A 20,167-nucleotide genomic window follows, 5' to 3' on the forward strand; every position below is an offset into this window, starting at 1 on the left:
TGAATTAATGGATTTGCTTTTAGAAATGGACTTTAAGGTATAAAGTTCTTTAGCGTATTTATATGATCATAAAAATTACGTATAAATTTGTCGGTTTGGACCCATTTTTTCTTCGATTTGCATTTAATAAAATCAAAACCAAACTAAAATATGATCGGTTTTTTATATTTAAAACCCAACCCAACTCAACCCAAAAGTATTGTCACAGCCCAACCGAAGGGCTATGATTCCGGACACCCGTCAAGTTTGACCTCTAGATGCCACAAAACATATATAACATACACCGGCGATCATGCTCATTACGGGGTGACTTGAGGTGCGCTCGCACGTGTGTGTTCCGCCGGCTCGACTTGATAGATATCGCGCGACCGGAGGGTGACAACCTCAAAAAGATATATATACATACATCACTAATGTATGTCTGTTTGGGGTGTCCGACATCGGGGTACAAGCCGACAAGACTACTCGATAAAACTATGTACCAAACGTATGCTGAGCGAGCCACACCATCTGACTGAATATAAGCGTTTATGAGCCTCTACTGACATACTAGACATGCTATGGACGGGACAGGGCCCCTGCCCTACCCATATACATCAAAACATATACCCAGTCTAGACGGCAACTCCAGTAAGAGAGGAGTGCTCCGCTATCCAGCTAAAGAAGCAGCCTAAAGATGCGATCTGTCTTCCTGGCTATCTGAACCTATGGGCATGAACGCAGCCCCCCGAACAATATGGGAGTCAGTACGGATAATGTACTGAGTATGTAAGGCATAAGAGTAATATGAACATAAGAATCATGGAGAACATCGAACATGGAAGTCAATACGTATACCGAAGCGCCGCGTATGACTCGTATAACCGAAAGGCCTGCGAGGGGTGTACAATATGCATGCTTTCTTTTAAAACTCTTAGAGTCATATATATATATATATATATAATACGCTGCCTGACCATAAAGGTGCGGTGTTATATTGCTTGCCCGTATAGGCACGGTGTTATCATCATCTCATCATCATCCCGCGTCCGGGACGGTATTATAAGCTGACCACTGTAATGGTGTGTCTGCCCGGCCATATAGGCACGGTGTTATCTTTGCCCGGCCATGTAGGCACGGTGTTATAAAATAGTTGTACATATATATATATATATATAAATGATACTTGCATATATATATACATATATATTGTATCTTCATTTCCCTCTTGAACTCGAGCCAAAACTCGTCGCTATACGATTTTATAATCACAACTATATCTTTGTTCGGACTTAAATTCGGGGATTATACTTAATTTTGGGCTAAAGTTTAGTGGATGAAGGTTGGGGAAGGTTCCAGAATTTTTGGGAGATTTGGAGAAGTGTTTTTGGATGAAAATGAGGGGTAAAACCCCTTTTATAAGGTGCCAAAGTCGGGTCGAGTACTGTAGCAGTTACTATAGCACGTCGATTCTTTGTAACAATTCGTAGCATATGTTTTCGCTCTATCGACCTAACTTGTAACGTCCATAATTCTCTATCGATGTCATATCGACAAGCGGTTTGTTGCGTTGGAAACTAGACTCGACGAACTTCATTTTAGTCTTTTGAAACACCTTAAAATTCCTAATATACTATGAGATATACCCCTCCAAAGTTGACCCAAAATTCTATCAACTTTTTTTCAAATTTTCGACAAACTTATTTTCTTCGATTTGCTTGATCCCGGAACCTTTAGACGCTTGCTTAACACTTGTTAAGAGTGTTCAGTAATCTTATAAGGGTTCCGTGACCTCTCCGAGCTTACGTTAGTTTACTCACAACGCACATGACGCGAAATTTTTTGAGATGTAACAAGTATGTTCAGCATTAATGTGTCCAAATCCTAAAATGGGTGAGGGGTCAGGTAGGGGGCGAGGGTAAGAGATTTTGGTAATGGGTAAAGGCCGTGAAGAAATAGAAAAAACAAAATAGAGGTGCTAACGTATCGAAACCTTAAAAAGTTTTAGCCCAGTATAGGATTAAAAGAAATTAAAAGTAGTTAGATCAACTTTTAAACGCTAGTAAACCCTTCGTTAGCACTGACAAAATCAGGTTTAGAGCCCGTTTGGATTAGCTTGTTTTAAGGTGCTTTTAAGTCTTTTTTGTTATTTTTGGACAAGATAAAAATGCGCTTTTAAACACTTGATTTTAAGTCAAAGTAGTAAAAATAAGCCAATAATCATAAGTTAGGAATCATAACTTATTAGGTCATTTGCGCTTTTGTCCCTATTTTGTACTGCTCTTTAATGTTTGCCCCTCAAATGGAACTTATGCCCTGGGAGAAATAAGTTTCATTCAAGTGGCAGAAAATTAAAGACTAGACCATTTGAAGGATAAAAGGTGCAACTTTTTCTTTTAATTTATGGCTTTTGACTTATAAGACATAAGTTATAATCTTATCCAAACATGCTCTACTTTTAAATCTTATATTCTAAATTAAAAATTTGTGCATAATCATAATTTTTTAAATATATGTAGATATAAGATTTAGACTAAAGCTATTTACATCCACTGAACTCTTAGCTCCGCTCCTATTAATTAATTTATATTTAGTAGGCAGACAGATATTCGTAATTGCACGAAATTCTCAAGTAGACATCTGAACATGTTCAACAATAGCAGTGGAAGATACAATGTGCTATCCATGTAAATGCATTGAAAAGAACTTAAGTTGTGATAAACCATAAAAAAATTATTATTATGTGCATTCTCACCCACTCAGAATAATGGCAATGATTTTTGATGTGTATCAATAGACACGTCAATGATTTTTGATGTGTATCAATAGACACGTCAATTATATATTAAGTTTTCACATATTCTTTCGCATTTCTATCTATGGGAAAAAATAAAAAAGTATCAGTCAAGATAATGAACTTCATATACTCCATCAAATAATTATTAAATAGAATAAAACCACATCAATGCATTTGAGTTGACTGATTTAGTCGGGCAAAAAAAGGTAACAAAGCTTATAATTTTGCTACATGATAAGTATCTTTCTAGGTAGCCATTTGAACAAATTGAGTGATATTTGAAAGAAGTTCAAAATAATTTTTAACTTTGAAATTGTATTTTGACATGCACTGAGGATGCTTAGTAGCTCAATTGATTCACTACCTGAACTTTCAAACTTGTTGGTAAGGGTTTGATTCTCCGTTTTGTAATCCCCTCCCCTATTTCCTTTTTGACTACCCTCGATTTAAAAGTAAATAAAATATTTTGACATGCATTTTATTTAAAATAAAGTTTGGTGAGCGAGGAAAGAAAATCACTTTAAAAAATAACAATAAAATCGTTATAAAATTATATAGTAATGTATAATCAAAATATTTTGAAAGTATTCTACGGAGAAAAAGTGAAAAGTGGAAAAAAGAAAAAAGAAAAAAGAAAAAGAAAAAGAAAAAGAAAAAGAAAAAGACAAATCCAAACGGGCCCTAAGCTTGTGTAAAATTACCACTATAGAAGTAGGGAAGCCATAAAAACGAAAACAGCAAGACAGAAACCGCCTCTTCTTTTCAATACAAAGGGTAATCGTTAAACCCTTTGTTAAACCTCTCTTCTTCTTCTGCAGCAGTTTTCTTTTTCCTTTGCAGCAGTTTTCTTTCCTTCAACTCTACTTACACTTTACTATTTGGGCAAAAGGGTTTAAGGTTTTGGAGTTCAATTTTATTGAGCAAAAAAAAAAAAAAAATGGCAACACATTCAGATGCTTATGCTGTTAAATCTCTCAACAAATCTCATGGTCGCCGCCGTTTTACTGTAAGCTCTCTATCTCTTCTAATCTCAACTAACAATTAGAAAGATTGCAACTTTAGTTTCCGAGGTTGTTATTACAGCTATAGTGCACCCTTTTGGAGACAAAAATTGGAACTTTAGTTTCTGGGGTTGTTACTACAGCTCTAGGCCACGCCTTTTTGGGGAAAAAAATAGGAACTTTAGCTTCTGGGGTTGTTACTACAGCTCTAGGACACCCCTTTTTGTGAAAAAAAAAAAATGGAACTTTACACCATAGCTCTAGGCCACCCCTTTTAGGGAAAAATTGGAACTTTAGTTTCTGGGGTTGTTATTACAGCTCTAGGCCACCCCTTTTGGGGAAAAATTGGAACTTTAGTTTCTGGGGTTGTTATTACAGCTCTAGTCCACCCCTTTTTAGGGAAAAATTGGAACTTTAGTTTATGGGGTTGTTATTACAGCTCTATGCCACCCCTTTTGGGGGGACAAAAATCAGTGTTACTGAAAAAAAGACATGGCTTTTGTGCTTTAGGACAAGTGTGAACTTCAAAGAATGACCCCCAAAGTGGTCTGTCTTATCGACGTTATTGTATATTGGGTTCGTTATATTAATTTTAATTTCTTTATTATACTACCAAATTTGTACTCCCTTCGTGGGCGCGGAGTTTAAGGAGCTGAATCTTGTGTTCTTGATTAAAGATGTGTGTGGTCCTTTAAAACTTGTGGTCTTAAACTTGCCATGTAGAATGTTGGAATTGAAGAGACACTCTTTTTTGGGACAGAACAAAAAGAAAAGTAAGACATTTAAATTGGGACAGAGGGAGTACATGTTTGGTATTTTTAGATTTTCGTAAATTGTGCATGTTGCTTTTGAAATTACTAGAAAAAATAAACTTCAGGCTATTGGCATGTATGTTAAACCATTTAACTCATAGTAGCGAAGAGCTCCAGTAGTTAAGTATTCCTACTCAACTAGTTCAATTTTGGCCCTTTATTGATGTTTTCACATCTTATGTGAGTCAACCAGTGAAAACACTCTTTGTTTCTACGCTCTATTAGGGCTTGTTTGGTAGGATGTATTTGTGAAAATAATACATGTATTAGCTTTGGTATTCTTAATCCCTTGTTTAGTGGTGTTTGTATTAGTACACCCTATTCAGGATTATTCTTATACATAGTAGTCCATGGTATTAGCAATACAATGGTTATTAATACATGCAGTGACGGATCCAGGATTTTCACTAAGGGGGTTCGAAAAAAATGAAAATATTGTGTCTAGGATTTGAACTTGGAACCTCAAGGTGAATTTTGACCCCCCTTAACTACTGACCCATCCTCTAGTCTTGTGTTTAGGGGATTCAAAATCTGTATATGTACATAAAAAATAAATGAAAAAATTACCTTATATAGATGGTGTAATTTTTTGCCGAGGGGGTTCAGGTCAACCCCTCCTAGATCCGCCCCTGAATACATGGGATAAGCATGAGTAAAGACAGACAAAACTGCCCTTAATACAACAAACCAAACAGCGGATAAGAAATAATCCCAGCATAACTATATCCCCTCATCACTAAAACACCTTATCTAGTACTATTCTTATAAACTTTACCAAATGACCCCTTACTGTCTTGAGGCGGCCTGAATATCTCAACTTATTTGCAGTTGCTTGTTCTTCTTCAATCATAAGATTCAGTCTCTATGTCAAGGCTACTTATATCAAACACTTTGACTTACAGTCGAGCCTATTAAATGTGCAATTACTAATAGCCTTTTTGCTAGTCTATGATGCAAATAATATGAATATCTTTAAGCCATTTCTACGTCTAAAATTTGTACATGAGCCCTTTGTACTCATCGTTGTTGCGCCTATGATTGTCAATTGTTGTTTTTCTTTTGTGGGGATTGAACTTGATGAGTTTTATGTATGGTGCAGTTCAAGACATTTTCGGAGCGGATTGAGGATGTTGACATTGATGTGTACAGAAATCTTGACCCTTTAAAAGCCGAGCCATCTGAAGGTTCCTCTTTCTTCCGGGATTGCCTTACGGAATGGAGGGTACGTATTTTCATATTTCTATTTGACAATTTCCTTAACCTTATATGTAAAAGATGTCGAATATTTGGGAGATTTTTTTGGTACAACTGTTTTTTTTCTTGTTGAATTGCATTAACTTTATATTTCAACTGCGAAGTGTCAAACTTTTTGGTTTTGTTAGAGTGACAGTTACAAGTCTTTTGTTTGGAGATTTTTTATATGGGCTTGAATTTTATTTTTGTGAAAAAATGTCAGCAAAACAATTCTGTTAATGATGTGTTGAGAAATGAAAAGAAGCTCTCGTTTCACAAAGTTTACCAAGAAAATTATGTTTTTAGATAGTGTTTACATCTTTTGTATTGAAGAAGATTCAAACAGTTCATAAGGGTTCAAGCACGATTTCTTTTCCCCATGAGCCTGTAAAACAAAACACGGAAATGGTTGGTTGAGAGTTTTATAAGTTTCTCCGTTGTCCTAGTAGTTTTGGACCTGTGCACGTGCATTTGGTTATAGTTTCAGTGCTTATAAGCACCAGTTCAAGTACATTCAACTGTTAGACAAGTTTTAACGTAGTTCGAAGGACATGCAAGAAGTACACATAGGCATCACACCACGTTTTACACATGTATGTCTAGGCAAATGAAGAGTTCATGCAATATAGCTTCTGACAGCTTTGCCATTTGATTTAAGTTGGGTTTCACTACTACTGATTGTGCTTCTCGTACTTCTTAAGGATGCCTTTTCTTTCTCTTTTGGATTTCCACTAATTCTCTTTTTCATTTTTGGACAAAATAACAGGAATTAAACACTGCAGAAGATTTTATTTCATTTTACGAGGAAATATTTCCCTTGGTACAGACGCTACCGCAAATTATACTGCAGAAGGAACTGATAGTCACAAAACTTCTTTCAAGATTGGACATGAAAGGGAGACTATCCCTTGAGCCAATCCTTGGGTATTTCGCAAACTTACTGGGTTCTTTTAAGGACGATTCAATTGGTTTTTACTTTTGTTTTTCATATGAACAGTACCCTTTTCCCCTCTAGTTTTGGAAGTTGAGCACCTCTATTACAAAATACTAAAAATAGATTCTTATTGACCAAATTAAGAACTTTTATGAACAGGGAAACTTATTCAGGTTCCTTGATTTATTCCCATTTAAATATAACCCCTTTGCTAATGCCTATCTATGAAACACCTTACTTCATCAAAAAAAAAAAAAAAAAAACCCTTTGCTAGTGGTAAGAGCGCGGAGCATGATGTGTGGGTAACGCTCAGGTCATGGGTTCGAACCCTGCCACAAACAAAAACCTAGTATTTAAGTGGTGTAGGGGTGGGGGGGTTGCGGTATATGCCAAGTTTCGAACTATGCGCCATTGGCCTCGGAGATTTTCTCGGTTATAAAAAAATAAAAAAGAAAGAAGAAAAATATTACTCCTTTGATTGTTTTGGAAGTGTAAATGTCACTTCGTTATCTGCTTCAGAATTATGTTAGGCTCTCAAAGCTCCTAAAGTTCCTAGAACTGTAAATTTTTATTCATTAATCTCCAGAAGCTAACTGCTAAACATGATCTTCTGTGGCCGACTAGGATTATTGGATTTTTTCTAACTTTAGAATTGAAAAAGGTTTCCTCTTATGATTTTTTGCTATTTCTTTGCTATATGTTATTGTTCCCACCATTATTTTCGTAGAGCGCCAGATATAAAGTGCTTAACTGTTTCTTTTTCCTCTTTATTATCAAGTCTCGTTATTGATGAGCTTTACTTTTCTGTAGGTTGATTGCAGCCCTATCTAGAGATCTCCTGGAGGACTTCTTACCGTGAGTGCTGCTTCTGTCTGATTTTCTTCTTCCTTCACGCCGATGAACATTGTGGGGGATTGTTTAGCACCTTGCTTATAGTTTCCCAGCAGTAAATTTGGAAATAGTATCATCATTTCTGGGAAGAATTCCCTAATATTGTTGCCCCTGCTGTCAGCTTTTCTTTCTTATCTTGTTTGGTTGTCTTTTTGATTTTATCCTTCTCATTTTGCGGGTCATTTTCTTCTGTTGTAAATTGATACATTTCATTGGCTTCTGTTTGTTACTATGTTCTTTTCAGTTATTTGTGTTTCATATCCTTGTTTTATATGTTCCCCTGTGCTTCATCTGTCTAATTCGATGATGTTGGGAATGGTAAAAATTCTTCTATATGAGCTTGAAGACGTTAAGTATATGTGGGTGTGTGCCGATCAACTCTGTCCTAGTACTTCTACAAGTTTGGGCATAAAGAACACCTTTCAACAGTTTTACCCATATCATGCAGAACAGCTTTTAGTTCCTTTAAAAATTCTGCTCATATTTTTGTTGCCAGCTTTCTTCAGAGGATTGCCGACTCTTTGGCGTGCCTTCTCAGTAGTGGTGCTGATAGAGAACCAGATATAATTGAGCAGGTACTGGGTTTTCCTCAAAGTAATCTTTAGCATACCGGCTTCAACATTATCTTCATATCAGATCTGAGTTCAATTCTTTGTTGGTTTGCAGATTTTCAAGTCATGGTCTTTTATTATGATGTACCTGCAAAAATATCTTGTTAAAGATGTTGTTGATGTTCTGCAGTAAGTTTACCCTACTATCAAAGCTTCAATTGGCAGATGTGACTGTGATTCCTCTGCCATTCAGCAAATCATACTTATAAGTTGTTCCCTGTAAACATAAATAATTAGAGGTTCCCCTTGTTTTGGGTGTTAATAAGTAGCTTATCCCTCTCTCTCTCTTCACAGGGTAACAGTAAAATTAAGATACTATTCCAAGGAGTACGTCCATGAATTTATGGCTGACTCAGTATCATTCATATTGAGGAATGCTCCTGTTAAGCAGCTTATAAAAGGTATTCTACCTATGTGCCTGCCAATTTGTGTTCTTGGAGAAATTTCTATCCGTAGAGATTTAGTTCGGCAAAAGAATATTTGACCTGTTTTTAGCTATCAGTTTCAAAATGTAATAATCAAGTGTTTATATGTCTTAGCTTCTTGTATCACTCCTTTATGACCCTTCTTTGACATTCAGCTCTTTTCAGCTAAACAATTATCATTGCTGTTAACTTCTTGAATCAACAGGAGTGAGGAAGCTTATGTTTGAAGTTGCGAAGAAGCCATTGGAAATAAGAAAGTCCGCTGTCAGTTCACTATTGTGGTATGTTCTGAGAGGAAGCTCCTCAAGGTTACACTCAAGGGCTGAACAAGTGTTACGCCTACTGATGGACAAGTCTCTGTTTACTATAGGTGATCAGTTCACAGAGGGTAAGCTACCATTGCCGTACTTTCTATTTTGTTGGCTGCAGAAAATTGGAAGTGCTAGCTCCGTATAGAATTGCGGTTAGATCTTTCCGTCTTCTATATTTTCAGGGTGGTAGGATATACAAAATGTACTGTGATTTACCTATGAGCCGGAGGGAAAAATGTCAACAAATTTATTATATAACATAAAATTCATTGTGACTTTAATCATGTGTGCTCAGTTCATATTAATGCATCCTTGCTAGCTTATGGTTTTAAATATTGTTTGGAGCAATGAAATTGTTAATACAAACCTTATAAGAAATGAACGTGTTAATACAATCTGTCATATTGTCGGGTCTAACTTTCCGTTTGACTTGTGTTCTTTGCTAAGTGTAGGTGCTGAGACCATTCTTGAAGTTGTTGTTCTAGCACTGCAGAGATTATGTGAGGAATTGGAAGCTACAGAGTTGGAGTTGATGTGGGTTTGCTTATATGAGGAGATAACTGAGTGTGTATCTCAAGGCCATCTATTGCACCTTGGTCGCCTTTTATCCCTTCTTGTTTCTACCCTGCAAGTTAGTTACATTCAGAAAATTTTTGGTAGGTTATTAGTGTTGTCCATGTGCGTTGCGTCAGTACAGTATGAAATGGTTTTCTAAGATATTTTGCTTATTCCAGATTACCAAGGGGTGCTTCAATTGATCCAGTTGCTTGTACAGACTTACATTCTGCCCTATTCTACTGTGAAGGCAATTGATCAAACATCAAACATTGTTGACAAAGTTATGCAGTCAATGCTTTGCATTCTTGACGGTCTATATAGAGCTAATACTATTTCTACTCTCTCTTCTGTTTCAATGCAATGGGCTCCTGTGTTTGATTTGAGGAATAAGAGGTATTGCTTTCTTTTGCGCGTGTGAGCTTGTCTTCCAGGTGACATTTTTGCTTGTTTCCCTAACAATTGCCTATTGTTGTAGTTTGCTGTCTTTTGTCGAAGATCTTCTATTGAAGGACCCTGGCATTGTCCATTTCTTCAGAGCTAGCATTATAAGGTAATGTCCCTTGTCCCTGACTTTGTTTTTGCACACGAAAGCACATTTCATGGATGTATTGTGGTTGCTTACTGGTTTTGTAATATTTCTCTCTTTGTGAAAGTTAATAGTGTGCTAACCAATCTTAACCTTCGAATGGCATTTCAGTGCATTAAATGATATGATAGAGATTTCAGAAGAAGAGGTTATATATTTGCTGCAGATCCTTTTTAAGAGGCTGCCAGTACAAGGACATAGCTTCTTGGATGAAGTTCCAAAGGAGAAGCTTTCAAGAATTCACAATTTTCTCCGAGAAGCCATTGGCCGTTGGATTCGGCGTATACAAAAGGAACCATTATCTAGCCAAATTGAAGAAAATGAGTTAGCCATACTGTGGGGAATCATTGGCTGCTATCCTTATGTAGTAGGTGGTTCAGCGAATGAGTCATTACTAATGGACTTGGTTAATGCTCTAGATGAGCTTTTGAGTACTGAATCTGGTAAGACATGTTATTGAGATGAGTTAGATTCCTTAGGGAGAAACTTAGCTATTCATAGTTCTATACCACCTTTGGCATGACCAAAAATTACAAATATTTTACACACCAAATGCTAAAATTTAGTTGTGGAATTTTGTTCCATGATATGGATCTTAGTGACTATATGCTAGAATCGGTGAAATCTGTTTCTAAAAGAAATGAATCTTGATGAACGTGTTGTTGTGACCCTTTCCTCCCCATGTATAGTGAATTTTTTGTCACTGACTTATTACATGTCTCTCTTTCTGACTCTCCTTTATGTGCTAGCTGACATTGCTGGGCATCCCAGAACTACCTGGCAGAGCTTGGTTGGTGCTGCATTGGGTTCTTATTGTAAGTCACTGGCCAATCAAAATTCCAGATGTGATGATTCTGTCGTAAGCAGGTTCTTAGATCTGGCAAGAAAGCACAAGACATGTTCTCAAGTGTTGTCTCCTGTAGCTGATATTTTGGATTCAGTTTGTGGGTATGTTGGTACATGTTTGAAAATCAGGTTTGGTAGCACTTTTTACTCCTCAGTTGGTAACCCTTTAAAATTATGGTTGAAGGTCCATAATCCAAGCTGATGCAAGCACTAAAAAGTATCACCCAGAACTTGTAGTGAGTAAGATTGTGGATGCCTTGGGCGTGTTTGCTGCAAATTTGAGCCACCACGACAAGAACTTGCGGCTTTCGACCTTGAGAATATTGTGCCACTACGAACCTTTGATTGATGCCAGCTCTACCAATGAACAACCGCTTGAGAAGAAAATGAGAATGGATAATCCTCAGGCCACTCTGGTGGACTACCATGGCAATAATGTACAAATGTGATACCTTATCCTTTGTTATATAATTTCTTCCGTCAGTAAACATTTCCTGGTTATTTTCAGGTGGTTCATCTCCTATTTTTAATTGAAGAAACGCCTCTTTCTATTGCAACCAGTAGAAAAGTCATTCTACAGATATCCAAAATACAGATGAGTTTATCTGCTGGAAGGGTAGCTGAAGAGTATATGCCTGTTGTTCTTAGTGGAATTATTGGAATCTTTCATAACCGTTTTAGCTATTTGTGGAACCCAACATTGGACTGCATAGCTGTCCTCCTCAGTCAATACTTTGGTCTGCTGTGGGACAGATATATTGAGTACCTTGATCATTATCTGTCTGTTTTTCTGGGTTGTCATGATGAAGCTGCTGAAAGCGAGGAGGAATCGATAGAGCCAGCTAATAGTATGTCCCATCTATTTTATCCCAAACCTCAAAGATAAATTCAAGACCTGTTTGCTAGCTTTTCTTTTGGTCCATATAGTCTGAACTTGCTATTTTGCTGAACGGCTGTTCTTTTTTATCCAAATGGTTTCACTTTAGTGTTAATTACTGTGATATATATTTGCAGATTTGACTGGAAGCTTCAGGTCTTATGTCTTTCCGGTGTCTGATGGTGCGTCGTGTGCAACAATTTTTTCTTTGTTGATTCAGTGTTTGCAGAAAATTCCATCTGTTGCCGAATCACGTTCACGACAAATCATACCTCTGTTCTTGAAGTTCTTAGGCTATAATATTGAAGATCTTAAGAGGTGCATTTATTTTTCAACTATAGTTTTTAGGTTTGGGGAAAGTGTTTTTGCTTCTATCTTCTCCAATTGACCCGTGCTTATCTGCTTGTTCTGGAAAATGCAGTGTGGAATTATACAATCAGGAGGGTTGTAAGGGGAAAGAGTGGAAAGGCGTTCTTCAAGAATGGTTGTCCTTATTCAGACTGATGCGCAACTCTAGGTCTTTTTATCTCAATCAATTCTTCAAGGAGGTTTTGCTGTACAGGTTTGCATTTTAAATTATTCTCAACAGTCAAAATTAGTATACCCTATTAAATCTTATTTGAGGTTACTTATTTGTTGTGTTCTTCTTCTTTCTTTTTGTTGGGGGGGTTTTGTTTTTTGGGGGGGGGGGGGGGTTGGTGGTGTTTAAGACTTCTTGAGGAAGATGATGCTGAATTGCAAAACAAGGTCCTTGATTGCCTGTTAAATTGGAAAGATGACTTTTTACTTCCGTATGATCAGCATCTAAAAAATCTGATCGATTCGAAACGTCTGAGGGAGGAGCTCACGACATGGAGCTTATCTAGGGAATCAGATCTTGTTGATACAAGGCATAGAGTTTTCCTTGTGCCTGTTGTTATCAGAATACTGGCTCCAAAAGTCAAAAAGTTAAAGGTGCTCGCTTCTCGTAAGGTATTTATCAAATTTATTCAACTTCCTCTGCCCTGTAGTATCATAGCTTTGTGTTTCCTTTTTGTTTCCCATTCTTTCTGTTTCTTCTTAGTAACTCGATGCATTATTTGTCTTAGCATGCAAGTGTCCAGCATCGAAAGGCGATTCTTGGCTTCTTAGCTCAGCTAGATGTTGAAGAGCTCCCTCTTTTCTTTGCCTTGCTGATAAAACCCCTCGTATCTGCTTCACAAGGTGCTGCAGCAAAGAGTGCATGGCCCTGGACCATGCCTGAAATTCTAAAGCATGCGTTTGACTCATTTACTGTCTTGGAGCATTTTTCCAGAGATTGCATCAATGACATTTCGTGGAAGAAGAGATACGGTTTTCTGCATGTAATTGAGGATATTGTAGCTGTTTTTGATGAAGTGCACATTAGCCCTTTTCTTGATCTGTTAATGGGGTGTATTGTGCGCCTCTTGGAAAGCTGTACATCAACTCTTGAAGGCACAAGAAATGACGGGGGGCCGGCTGATCATGGTCACCAAGTAGAGGATAAAATCATGGTAATGTCATCATCTGCTGTAAGTCTAGCAGGTTTAAGTTTAGACAAAAAAGGCTGATGCTGTTGCCCCATAATATTGTATTAAGTTTGACACTAAATAGTAAAGGATTTTGTATATCCCGTATATCCCTTGATTTGGTTTTTGGCGGTTGACAGTGTTAGTACTCTTTTTCTTGACAAAATCACCCTTGAGCAATAAACTAAAAGAGGTCCTTTTCTGAGGGTGGTTCGGTCAAATAATTCATAAAATTTAGGGCTTAGAATGGGGAAGGGATGGGAGGTACTACTTTGCTCATTTTTCCAGTTAGAGTAGTTGTCCTTTCGGTTTTAATAGGCTACAGGAACACTCAGTATTGTACACCATTTTCTTTTTTTATGTATTCACAATTTTGCCTCGAGAGGAATTCAAGAACTTTTAGCTGCTGAACTAACGTAGTTTTTCTCTATATAATTTCTGAGAAAACTAAAGGAGGCTCTGCGTTTGTGGTGAAGTTGCAAATTGAATGAAGTACTACTTATTAATCAATGTTTGAAAATACTATATCAAAGAAATGCTTATCAACCAATGTCTTCGTTTTTGTGCAGACAAACATGGCTGGAAAGCAGTCCAAGGATTTGAGATCTTTATGTCTGAAGATCATCTCTTTTATCCTTAGCAAATATGAGGATCATGATTTCAGTCCTGAATTTTGGGATTTGTTCTTTATGTCAGTAAAACCTTTAGTTGCTAGTTTCAAACAGGAAGGCGCTAGTAGTGAGAAGCCGAGCTCTTTATTTTCTTGTTTTCTGGCTATGAGTAGAAGTTCCAAGCTTGTGCCTCTGTTGTCCCGAGAAAAGAATCTTGTACCTGATATTTTTGAGATGCTAGCAGTCTCAACAGCATCGGATGCCATAGTTTCCTCAGTTCTTAAGTTTGTCGAGAATCTACTGGATCTTGATGTTGAGCTGGGTAATGAAGACAACCTGCTTAGGAGCTTACTGCTTCCTCATGTTGATGTACTAGTGTGCAGTTTGCATCGTCTTTTTGTACATGATGGTGCAACAAAGAGGTATGGCGATATGAAATTAAGCTTCATTGCTTTATTTTTTCCTTCTTTGGAGATTGTGTCAACTTACAGACTTCACCATGGGTACTGCTTCCTACTTGCTTGTTATAGATTTATTGCACAACTTATTGGTGTGCAATAACCTTTAAACAATTAATCCATGTAAATTGTATATTCTTTTAGTTTGCGACGTACCGGCCTCAAAACTGTTCATTAGCTGATATTACAAATTTTGACAGTCACCTAAGAATATGATGACTTATGACGTTTTAAACATTTGAGAGCCTATCAAAACGTGTTATCTTCACATCAAATGTGGATGGAGAATAATGTATGTAATGCTCAAGTATTGTCTGTAGACTCGATACAGTTGCTGTATGGAAGTTATGTTCTCCTCTAAAGTGTTCCATTATCTCTTTTGACCACAGTTTTACTTGCATTGGTAAGTGGTAACTATGACTATTCACATGGGACTCAAATATCATCTTAAAGTATGTAGTGGCACTCTTAAAACTATCCAGGTCACTGAAGGAAAATTCGTTTTAAAAGTTTCTCAGTTTTGTGTTGGAACATTCCGAGTTTTATGAATTCATCTTACTTGCACCTTCTTAATCCTTCCTCAGCTTCCTGTCCCTTTTTACTGTCGATTTTCTTCGCTGCTATTTGGAGCTACCAGCTGGATTGCTTGTATCGGCTTGTTCTTTTACTTTATTAATCTTTTCTTAAATTGATGGGTTAGTGAATCGTTTCTCTCCCCAAGACCAGGCTCCTTGGTTCCTTACTTTACCTAGACTTATGTATGGGCGGGAGAGAAAGCGAGGGGATGGAGGGAGGTAGGGAAAGTGAGATTGATATTTTGATTGTTTGTTCATATATATGATAAGGTCCTGTTCTTACTTATGTGCCAACATGGAGAGATAAGCTTATCTGGGTTACATGCTCCCTATTTATGTCCCTCTCATACCCCATCTCGGAAGATAGGGAGGTCATTCCGAAAGACCCTCGGCTCGAAGTGAAAACACGAGAGAGAGAGAGAGAGAGAGAGAGTGTGTCATCCACCACGGATAAATAAGATAATATACAAGAAACAACATATAGTAGCAAGAAAAAAGGGACTTACCTATGCTGTTTATGTAACTAAAGTGTTGTATGATCCCGATAGCATCAGCAAAGACCTTTCTTTTTCGGCCTAACAGACCTCTGTTCACCTTTAGAGCTCAAGGTTTTCAAGGTTCTGTCACATGCTATACATGATATGTCATCGGAGGATCTTATTCTGAGACAGAGTGCATATAGATTGTTGGTTTCATTTGTGGAGTTTTCTAGTCAAATGCTCGATAGAGAGTTGAAATCTGAACAAGAATCTTCTGGAACCTGGGTTAGGCATATCCTAAGCAACTTCTTTTTGAAGCACATGGGTACTCGCAAACAACATACACCATGGCACCTCAATGAACAAAGAAGATACAATTCAGAAGTCGGTCCCTTCCATCCTTATGGAATACAAGAGCTGAAAGAAACCTCTCTTATCTTTGTTACTCTGGTTTCCTTTTCGATTCTTTGATTTCCTTTTGTGTTTTCCAACCATCAACACTTGAGTCAGTTATTTGAATTGCTAGTCTCGGTTATTTCCTCGCCGTCCTAATCCCATATTTTTTCGCGTCATCCATATAGTCAACTTCTCCCCATCTCCCGGGAGGTTCCTCTCTTCATCTCAGACCCTATTTTTCTTCTTCCTCGTAATCCCCAAATCCATCACCAAGGATGGGTGGAAGTTCCACTAATGCTTTTGGTTTTCTGATTTTCGAACCACGAAAGGTTACCAAGCTTGTTATTCCTCTTGGAAACTCGAGTCGGCTACCACCAATCCTAAAGCTTTAGCGAAAGATACTCCTCCTCCATTCCTGAAGCTTGCTCATCATCATAACCCCGAAGACTTTGAAATCATTATGAAGTTCTTTCCCCACCACTTCATCCAAATCCTCCATGGAGCAGGGCTTTTTCAACAATAATGTTCAAGGTAAACCTTTCCACAACTAACTTAACCGCCATCATCCGGTCATTGACCCTCGTAACCTCTACGGCCTGGTCCCTTAGCTCACTATCTACTAAAATGCCTACCCCATTCCTATACATTGACTTACCCGAGAACCATAACTTATACCCGTCCACATCCTTAGCTTTAAATCTTACCCATTTGGTCTCTTGGACGCAAGCTATATTAATCCTCCTCTCCTTAAGAATTTTAACTAGCTCTATGGACTTCCCCGTCAAAGTCCCAATGTTTCAGGACCCTACTCTCAACCTAGACGCCTCTTGACCCCACTTACCCCCTCTAACCCTGGCCCCCGTCCCCGACCGAGAACATGACCCTAGTCTACCATCACTCACTAAAGCCGCTAAGGGAAATAAAAGCAAATCAAAGATTTATCTAAAACAAACAAGAATCAATACTAAAGCACAGTTATCAAGAGACTATATGCAAGTCAGGTTCCTATGACAAGAAAGAGAGAGAGAGTCATCCACCCTATATGGCTAAGTGGACTTAGCATGCTGTTTGTGTAACTAAAGTGTTGTATGAGATGCGCTAGCATCAGTTCTCTTTTTAACAGATCTGTTCACCTTTTCCAGGAAGATTGTCAAATATCCTGGGGAAAAAGAGCTCAAGGTTTTCAAGCTTTTATCAAAGCACATAAAGGGACCGTTGGCTGCAAGGAAGTTTCTTGATATCTTGCTTCCGCTTCTGTCAAAGAGATCCAATGACCCTGGTCAGAGTCTCTCTCAGTTTTATCTCAAAGTTTAGGTGGACCTGTTTGGTCTCAAGTCCTTGCGCTTTTTCTAAGAATACCTTTCTTTGTGCTTGTAGATATTTGTGTAGGCACTTTACAGATTATTAAGGATATTGTAGAACCAGTGGGTAGTGAAAGCAGTAAAAAGATCGTCAAATCTGTTTCTCCCCTCGTAATTTCTGCTGGCTTGGACGTCCGCACTTCTATTTGTGATGTTCTTGATGCTGTCGCAGCGAATGATTCTTCTGTACATCCTACGGTAGTTCTAGCCCATCTAGTTTTCTCTTAAGTTTGTTGCTTTAGGAGTTTGTTGACGTAAATACACCTGTTAATCTCATACAGGCAAATCTTCTTCGTGAATTGAATGCCACGTCCACAGTGGAGTTGGGAGATCTAGATTATGATACCGTAATTGCTGCTTATGAAAAGATAAGTGCAGATTTTTTCTACACTGTCCCGGAAGAGCATGCATTGATTATTCTGTCACATGCAATACATGATATGTCATCTGAGGATCTTATTCTGAGACAGAGTGCATATAGATTGTTGGTTTCATTTGTGGAGTTTTCTAGTCAAATGCTCTATAGAGAGTTGAAATCTGAACAAGAATCTTCTGGAACCTGGGTTAGGCATATCCTAAGCAACTTCTTTTTGAAGCACATGGGTACTGCAATGAATAAAGAAGATACAATTCAGAAGGTATGGAATATAAGAGCTGAAAGAAAGCTTTACTTATCTGGTTACTTTCCTTTATCGACTTTGATTTCCTTTTGTGTTTTCCAACCATCAACACTTGAGTCAGTTATTTGAATTGCTAGTGGTTATTTACACAACATATTTTTTTGATCCATATGTCTCGAGGTTCCTCTCTCCCGCTGTATTTCCACAAGGATCGGAAGTTCCGCTAATGCTGGTTTTCTGATTTTAGGTATGGATCGATCTACTTCGAGATATGGTCCTGAAGCTTCCAACAGTGGAAGACTTCAAATCATTTGCAGTTCTTTACAGTGAAGATCCAGAGCAGGACTTTTTCAACAATATTGTGCATTTGCAAGTAAGTTATTCCCATATTGCCATAGAATCTTTGGTATATACTATATCTTCTTTGCAAGTTACTCTTTTAAGTTGGCGTAAACTTACTGCTCCATTTTATTTATGCTTCTCCATTAGTAGTAGTAGTTTATTCTTTAACATGAAGATTCTTAATTCCCTTGGATGTTCTCACGATGCTCTAGTACTCTCTTTGTTGAAAAAATAACAACAACAACAACAACAACAACCCAGTGAAATCCCACAACGTGATGGGGACTTGTTTGACCGACTCCTACCAAGGTAGGACGGCTGTTTCTGAAAGACCCTTGGCTCAATAGAAAGCATAAAAGCATAAAAGCATAACAAGAGGTTGAAAAAATAAATGGTGCAAAAAGTAGTTTGTATCCGTGCTTTCTGACCTTATGCCATTACGTTTGTTTATTCAGAGACACAGCAGAGCAAGGGCTTTGTTACGCTTTAAGAATGCCATCAGTTCTGGAAATTTGTCCAAGGTGGTTACTTGCTTTTTTCTTTTAAGCACCACAATTTGTGCTCTGTGTTGCTATGCGGTACTAATAGTTGGGAATAATCCTGGTGCAGGTTCTCATAAATAAAGTCTTTATCCCTCTTCTTTTCAAAATGTTGCTTGATGGACAAGTTGGGAAGGGTGAAAATATTAGAAGTGCATGTTTGGAAGCTGTTGGATCAATTTCTAAATTCATGGAGTGGAGACTGTATTATGCATTACTCAATAGATGCTTCCGGGAGATGACACTGAAACCAGATAAACAAAAGGTGTTATTGCGGTTAATAAGCTCCATTTTGGACCAGTTCCATTTCTCTCAGACTCCTTCTGATCATGACACCAAGGATTCTGTGCAAGATATTCAAAATACTTGTTTGATAGAGTCAGGCAAAGTCATCGGCTCTTCTGAACTTGCGGAAATACAAATGTGCCTCCAAAAGGATTTGCTTCCCAGGGTACACAAAATGTTGACTGCTGATACTGATAATCTCAATGTAAACATCAGTCTAATTCTGCTTAAGTTGCTCAAGCTACTTCCTGGAGACATCATGGACGTGCACCTTCCATCTATAATGCATCGTATAGCAAATTTCCTTAAGAATCGTTTGGAAAGTGTTCGTGATGAAGCCAGAGCTGCTTTGGCTGCTTGTTTAAAAGAACTAGGGCTAGAGTTCTTGCAATTTGTTGTCAAAGTCTTGAGAGGCACTCTGAAGAGAGGATTTGAATTGCATGTTTTGGGATTCACTCTGAATTTTCTATTATCAAAATTTCTTCTAAATCCCAGTAGTGGGAAGTTGGATTATTGTTTAGAGGATCTTCTCTCGGTCGCAGTAAATGATATACTTAGTGATGTTTCGGAGGAGAAAGAGGTTGAGAAGATTGCTTCAAAGATGAAAGAGACTAGGAAGCAAAAGTCATATGATACCCTTAAATTGATTGCCCAAAGCATCACATTCAAAACACATGCTCTGAAGCTGCTTGCGCCAATTCTTAAGAATCTACAAAAGCAGCTGACTCCAAAAGTAAAATCAAAATTAGAGAACATGTTGGCTCATATAGCTGCTGGAATACAGTGTAATCCCTCTGTAAACCAGACGGAACTCTTTATCTTTGGTTATGGTCTAATTAAAGATGGCATAAGAGATGAATCTCCTGGGCATGCAGAGACATCAACTTCAATGGAAAGTAAGCAAAAGAAAGATGGAGTAAGCAGCCAGATTGCTAAATCAGATAAGTTGGTCAGTATTGATCCACGATATTCCCATCTTATCACTGAATTTGCTCTTGGAGTGCTTCAGAATTACATGAAGAACATGAAATTTGACAAGAAAGATGAGCAGCTATTATCAATGCTAGATCCATTTGTGAGATTATTGGCTGAATGCTTGAACTCAAAATAT

At 37.8% G+C, this 20,167-nt stretch overlaps 1 protein-coding gene across 1 annotated transcript; it reads left to right on the plus strand.

The window, feature by feature from the left end:
• Positions 1–3,643: 3,643 nt before the first annotated feature.
• On the plus strand, positions 3,644–20,161 carry LOC132055926 (uncharacterized; the record flags this gene model as incomplete). Its single annotated transcript, XM_059447987.1, has 26 exons — positions 3,644–3,782; positions 5,689–5,811; positions 6,589–6,746; positions 7,567–7,611; positions 8,144–8,222; positions 8,314–8,387; positions 8,553–8,659; positions 8,889–9,071; positions 9,447–9,650; positions 9,729–9,945; positions 10,028–10,102; positions 10,250–10,581; positions 10,888–11,086; positions 11,169–11,421; positions 11,493–11,832; positions 11,999–12,179; positions 12,283–12,423; positions 12,572–12,833; positions 12,950–13,393; positions 13,960–14,423; positions 17,052–17,188; positions 17,287–17,468; positions 17,552–17,908; positions 18,138–18,263; positions 18,688–18,753; positions 18,842–20,161. Coding segments are annotated over exons 1-26 (6,138 nt in total), but the record flags the coding sequence as incomplete, so codon positions are not given.
• Between the last annotated feature and the right edge of the window lie 6 nt (positions 20,162–20,167).

This window comes from Lycium ferocissimum, chromosome 1, assembly GCF_029784015.1.
Source record: "Lycium ferocissimum isolate CSIRO_LF1 chromosome 1, AGI_CSIRO_Lferr_CH_V1, whole genome shotgun sequence".
Taxonomy (NCBI): Eukaryota; Viridiplantae; Streptophyta; class Magnoliopsida; order Solanales; family Solanaceae; genus Lycium; species Lycium ferocissimum.